The 6,795-nt window shown below is 40.9% G+C and overlaps 1 protein-coding gene across 1 annotated transcript; it reads left to right on the top strand.

Moving 5' to 3' along the window:
• The first annotated feature begins 1,591 nt into the window (after nucleotides 1–1,591).
• On the top strand, nucleotides 1,592–6,072 carry LOC105060006 (protein TUNICAMYCIN INDUCED 1). The gene is made up of 3 exons (XM_010943556.4): nucleotides 1,592–1,864; nucleotides 1,938–2,264; nucleotides 5,077–6,072. Exons 1-3 carry the CDS (start codon nucleotides 1,739–1,741, stop codon nucleotides 5,833–5,835), a joined length of 1,212 nt encoding a protein of 403 aa, XP_010941858.1. The 5' UTR covers nucleotides 1,592–1,738; the 3' UTR covers nucleotides 5,836–6,072.
• Nucleotides 6,073–6,795: the final 723 nt, after the last annotated feature.

Here is a 6,795-nt window from a genome sequence, read left to right as displayed (position 1 = left end):
TCGTCCAAAATACGTTGGGAGAAAGGTAGAGAGATATAGATATTGAAGTTATTGATAGGACCTCAATCGTCCACTTGAAGTTGAGCAAGACGGCGGTTGATGACGGCGAGTGGCACAGTGAGAGTGCCGGGATGGCTGTGACTCGACATGGTGAGTATGTCGAGCATGTCGTTGTTCTGGGGGCAGAGAAGGAGATCGCCGTGGAACGCTGCAACTGTGCCTGGATGGCACTGTATGCGGCACTAGTTCCTCAGCCATAGGCTGCTGTCGTTGCTATTGTTGCTGCTATTGTTGCGTCTATTGGAGACTATGCACTGCCTCCGTCAGAATTTTTACTGGCTGCACCAATACAGCGAATTGCTAGACATCCGTAGTGATGACCGAATACAAGGAGCTGGGCTCTGCTGGCGGTGGTGGAAGGTCTTTTCAATGGAAGGACTGCCTGACAGAGCTGGTGGAGAGATTCCACGCTCTTATTTTTAGCATGATTATGGGATTGTGTGTCCGCCCCCCCCCCACTTGGCGCACCAATCTGTTGCGATCAATCTCTGTGCGTTTGACTCTGATTGAGAGCTACTTGCAAAATAAGTTCACTGATCGAAATTTGTCCGACGGGGATCCTTCGATGCCCAAGTCCACAGGGAGTGGTGAGCAGAAAATTGAGAATGAAATTTGACAGAGCTTTGATCCAAGAATTGTCCTTACCATCACTCTTCCCTTACCTCTTATTTATAGGTGATTCGTGAGCAGTGATTGAGCACGTAAGGTCCTGCTTATTATGGCACTAAAGAATAGTTAATCCCTATAATCGGACCATAACCATAGAGTTAGTAGGCAGTTTATGCTCATTAACGATCATGGTATGTAGTCGTTATGCATTCTCCATGATTGTAGTATCATGATTGTGGATTCTGATTTTTTAGTAGGTCTGTGGTTCTAACATACCGACTCTCTGTCAGTTTCTCATATTTCATGCCGAAGGGTGATCGGTAGTACAGTATGTCGGATTGTTTGGATTTGTTGTTGTTTGAGAAAATGATCGAGAGTTATCGATAGGCTGTCGGTCATTCTTCGTGTTCTGAGACATCGATAGGATGTCGAGGTGATGAAGCTTGTAGATGTTATAATCGAACCGATAACTCTCTTGATGGTCCTGTTTTAACGGTTGATTGGATCTTTTTGTCTGAAATCTATTGTCGATGCAGAATCGGAGGTCAATCTTGAATGTGCGGATGGGTAGATCTGATTATCCCAATAATATTTAAACTGAAGGAGGGAAGAGCATTTTTTTTTTTTTTTTTTTTTTGAACTACGATGGACCGGATCCACCTAATAATTTCACTTCCCTTTAGCCCTCCAAGTAATTTTTTGCGTTAAACTGGTCTTTATTGCGTCCCTCGGACAGATCTGACGGCGTTATCTGCCTCCGTTTGTTCCCGTACCCGAATATTAGATTTTGGTCTCCTCCTCCTGCAGGTTTGGATACCCTGGCAGTGTAAAACCGACTCAGACCTCGCATCTACCTCTAATCCTCGCCGCTTTATCATCCACGCAAGGCATAAACATCGCTTGCATCTCCAGCCGTCCAACCCTCCTGCCTTGTACTCGGATACAACGGTCCCGTCCATTGTGTACTTATCCCCTCCGCCGGAACACGGTATTCCGATCTGGTCTCCAATGCCAGGACCACGACGACCACTACCTCGTTGTCTTTGAGCGGGCATCGAGACCAGACGCGATGGCAATAATTCTCGTATTTATTTTCCTTCTCTTCTCCTCTGCCTCTCCCGCTCTCTCCCTCCCGTCCTCGGAGGCCTCCCTCCTCGCCTCTTCTCCATCGCCTCAGTCCCCTTCGTTCCTGCAGGTATATCTCTTTCGGCCTCTCTTCCTCTCTCTCTTTGTAATTGCAACGCTGACTGCAACGCGGCGTCGTGCAGGGCGTGGTGAAGGCGATCGCGGCAAGGGAGCGGTGGGAAGGGGACGTTAGGGTTTCGGATCTGGACGCCGGAAGCGCTAGAGTCGGGGGATCCCAGAGGTACGAGTTCCACGTTCGGGTGGGTCGGACGGTTTTGGTGCTGAGGCTTCCCGACGAGGTCCTCTCCTGGAGGAAGGCGCATGGCTCGGTGGAGTTCGGGCCGGATTTGACGGCCGGAACCGCCGTGGAGGGGTTGATGCCGGTCGTCAGGGATTTGGAGTTGGAAGGGCCGCTCGATTTGCGCGTTTCTGGTGGTGGGGATGATTGGCTCTCGCTTCATTTGCCTGCTGTAAGTGATTTATCCTTTAATTTTTTGGGGGCAAAAAAAAGAAGAAAGAAACTTTAATTTTAATTTACTTTATAGTTCTTTCAAGATCATTGATTAATTTGAATTTTTAGGTGTTTAAGGCTAATTTCAGGGTTTAATATATTTTGATATATGAAATTAGATTTGGGTACTATCTGCTATTTTATATAGCTCTGCTTGTCTAGTTGATTAGTGTATCGGCATACTAAGCTGTTCTAAAATCGAGGTCTTTTGTTATGCTTGCTTTTGTGAATCTGTCCTGCTGTCATTGATCAGAATCTTTTATATGTGCTGCAGTGACTTGAATGTCTATCATGGGATCCAACTAAGAATGACTCATTGTGTGTCCACATCTAGACGCTAGTATCTTCAACATAAGTTTTCACCATAAACTTCTAAGTTAACATAGTAACTACAATATCACATCCACCCCTTCCACATCATTGGAGTTCTCCTTCAACCTTCGTTGTTGCATCAAGGATTGAGGTTATGCCAAAATCATGAATTGGACTACTTGCTCATGTAGATCCAAGCAATTCACCTGCTTTAAAGTCACCACATTAACCAGAAATCATGGGTTCCGATTTTTGTGGCAAATATACAATGGAGACAAATCTTGGCAGTTCTTAAATCCTCCAATCAGAGTTGATTACTAAATGAAAGAATGTCGCTTTGTATTTTGCATCATGAGATTCATAATACTCCTGCACTTTGCTAAAGTTCAATGGTGATTGAAGAAAGATACCTTGTCTTCACTTCCAAGCCTTGTTGTTGGAGAATTTTATTTTGCAGACTGGTTAATTTGTGATATCTTATTTTGCTAGCTGATGTTGAAAGTATAATATATCTTAGAGCAAAACAATTAGGGTTTAGGTAAAAGGGAGTTGAATTTCCTGAAGGTGACTTTCCCTTTCTGTATGCTTATGTTCGTGGAAAGAAAGATTTACAGATTGCCCTGTAGCCTGCTGTTTATATTCTGAGAGCATTGTGTTGGGGAAATGAGGATGCTGACTGCCTACTTATTCCATTTTTGTTTGGGCAAAAACAGACAAATGTGTTGTGAAACCAAGTATTCTCTGTACAGTTCTTTTTTTTTTCTTTTTCTTCAAGCATTCAGGTAGATTCACTTCTATTAGATAAAGAAGAGACATGGTTTAATTAATTGATGAAAGCGTGCCCAAGAAATGAATTTAAGTTGATATGGGATGCACACAGATTTCTTTGATGTGCAAACACAGATTTCTCTGAATATGGTACAAGAATTAAGCATATCCATTACTTGATATAGCAAGTAATGAAATAAACACCCAACAAAACATTTTCATTCAACATGAAAAATCAATGGGAAAAAGCTATAATTGAAATTATGTAGGTCTATATTGCTGTAATGTGGTAATTATTCCAAATGTGTTCAATCCACTCCCACTTTCATTTATTGGACTGTTAGTGCATTTGAACAATTGGAAAAAGTAATTCCTATGAATTCTCCCTACTCTTTCTCTGGTTCTTGTCATTACATTTGACTTCTAAATGGGCGAACGATAGTTGCAGTTGATATCTCATCATTCATTTGTGATATTATTTGTTATGGACTAATGTTCATTAGCAGAAAAATTGGAAACAAAAGAAACCATTGGTGATTATTGAGAAATTTCTGTCCTAATGTGGAACTTCATCTGATATAAGTTCTAAGTTCAGGAGCAGCAGTACGCTGGTAAGGGTACCAGCAACGTAGTCAGACAAGTGTACTCCAGAAAAATGTAGTTTTGTGTACCTTCCTTCCGGTGGGCATCCTCTAGAAACATTATTGATAAATTCTTCATCTTATTTTGTAGTAAATTTTAATGAGGGTTCACATTATTCTTTAGAGAGCATAAACAGAAGAAATTGTTCTGGTTTTTATTTGTAGTACCAGTTTGATGAAATCCACTTAAAAAGTTTAGATTTGTGGATTCCTAAGTAAAAACTAAACATGGATATGTCAGTGGAGATTCAGGTTAGGATTCTAAATCATTTCAGATTTGGATCTTTGAAGCACTCCATTGAAGCTGTAGTATTTGGATCTTTGAAGCACTCCATTGGAGCTGTAGTATTTGGAACCTCCATGTCTTCATCACAAATTATTAGTTATACTTGTTATATATCCCAGGACTTGATCGTAGTTGCTAGCTTTAGGGGGATGTGGGTAGGCTAGAAACACTTTTAGTGAGGAAGTATGTTGAAAATCAGTCCGCATTTGAGATTCCAGGAAGATTCCCATGGAGGTATATTATGTAGATAGAAGATTCTAGCTACTAAGGACATGACTATTCACTCAAATTTTTAAATAAATCATCAAAATTTTAGCTATTAGATCATTGCTATTCCCATTGCAATTAGGAAAATGTTTTCATTTGTCCTTTGTTTATGTGTTTTACAGCAGCCTTTCATGTAGTTAAGATAAATATTGTCATGCCTCTCTATTTCTAATTTTGTTTGCTTGGATATGTAGTAGATTATGTCAGATCCAGTACAAGATAGTATTGAGTGTAGATTTGAATCTTAGATAATGTATGGTCTTTCTGGCACCTGAACTTTGCATTTTTCAGTTTTGAATTGCCCATGCCAATCTAAACATTTTAAATTTTCTCTCTTTTTTTTTTTTGGTTTTAAACCTCTTAAATCTTTTTGTTCAACTTGAATTGTCTCTCCTTTTCCTTGTATACCTGTGCAGATATAGGCATGTGGTTTGCTGTAATGTTTTTCATTGAAATAATATAATGAATTCTGAATAACATACAATATTTTAATGCAGCTGAACATCACACACAGACATTTAAGGCGGGTAATTGTTGGCAATGGTATCAGAGTAAAGCTAGAGGGCGCTCAGGAAGTCTCCCTTATTCACCCTTATGACATTGGTCTGTCGCTGAATGGAAGTTTAGCAGCCCGAAGGGAAGAACATAAGCAGTTTTGGGCCTTTGGTTATTCTTCATGTGCTCCAATACTTTCAGTGCATGTTGGAGGATCAGCCTCAGTAATTGCAGTTAGGAACCGTAACTCACTAGCTTCTATTGAAACATCATTCAAGTCTCCCGATACAATTGAATTGTTATCTGAGAAGTGTTACAATGGGAATTTCAAGCAAATTCCTTCATGCTTATTTTGCTCTATTAGCAAGAGGTTGGTCCTATTGGAGAAAGCCTTAGGAAGCGTGCTCGGCAACCGCATGTTCCAGAGCGAGTCTGTGCGCTTCCTGAAAGCAAAAATCATGTCATCAACTTTCATCAAATTTCGATTGGAGCTTGAAAGAGACATAACCACGAATGACAGGGTCTGGAAAAAGACTGCAGAATGGAAAACAAAACGTACAGTTGAACGGCATTGGTTTGAGATAGTGGCTAGAGTTGAAGGGGAGGGAGTGCTGAGGCCTATGATAATTAAGAAGCTGAAGAGACCTTTTATTGTAGCTGATTCTACTGCCTGGAGCAATCTGATGTCTAATATTTCGTTCACTCAGTTCCCATCTATTGTTGTACCTCCTGAGGCTTTAACATTGGATGTGAAGTGGTAGGAAGTATATAGCTTTTCTTATTTTGGAAGCGTGTGGATTCAGATGGAGATTCCACGCACAAGATACCGTCTGTTGTGTGTACCAAGAGTCATGAGGCTGTGTGGGTGGGGGTGGGGGGGAGACGGCTTCATGAGGTTATTTGTAGAGGGGAAAGAAAGGTGGTGTAAATAAGTAGCCATCTCAGTGATGCAAACATTTCTTTTTAGATAACAGAAAATAATATTATTTTTTTGTGTCCATGGTAACGTTAATTTTGACTTCCGTGAAATTGATAGCTGTAATAAGTTTACTATTCTTTTAAAAAAAATAGTAATTAAAAGGATTTATATATAGCACTATGTACTGAAGATAACCCTGCGGATAAATTAGGCAGAACCATCATGGCTGCGTTAGTCGATCCAACTTCAACTAGGGTTTTTTATAGGATGGCCCTCTAATTGCACTATTGCATGTCTCTGGATGGCTATCATTGGAAGATAGATGGCCACCATTAGTATGCACTGTGTATGGTATGATATGCACTTGTGGACTGTTTTATTTGTGCCTTCTGCAAAACCGTCCGCACATCGTAGAGGATCTATGCTCATCCAACTTTGCTTCATCAAATACAACATTTTTATGAGACCTCACCTAAAAACAGTCAATGTCGGTTGGAGTTGATGTGTTTCCCATTGAAACCGTACTTGCTCCTAGCTACTAGTGCCCATGATCAATTTACACCTTCAGATTCTCAATGGTGCTCAAATCCTAGTGGAAATGGACAGGACCCCTGAGCTTCCGCACCTGTCTTGCTCGAGGCTGCCCGACCATTCTCGACTTCTTCTCCTCACCCAACCCTTGCTCTCGCTCGGTCTCCATCTTGCACTCCATTCCTGCTGACTTTGTATTTGTTCCACTGTAACCCCACATTCTTAAACTCATAGGGTTGAATTGCTTCTATTATTTTAAAATTTTTATTGG

The sequence above is a fragment of the Elaeis guineensis genome, chromosome 6, assembly GCF_000442705.2.
Source record: "Elaeis guineensis isolate ETL-2024a chromosome 6, EG11, whole genome shotgun sequence".
In the NCBI taxonomy this organism is placed as follows: Eukaryota; Viridiplantae; Streptophyta; class Magnoliopsida; order Arecales; family Arecaceae; genus Elaeis; species Elaeis guineensis.
The sequence above is the reverse complement of the archived record's forward strand: the minus strand, read 5'-3'. Positions and strand labels throughout refer to the sequence as shown.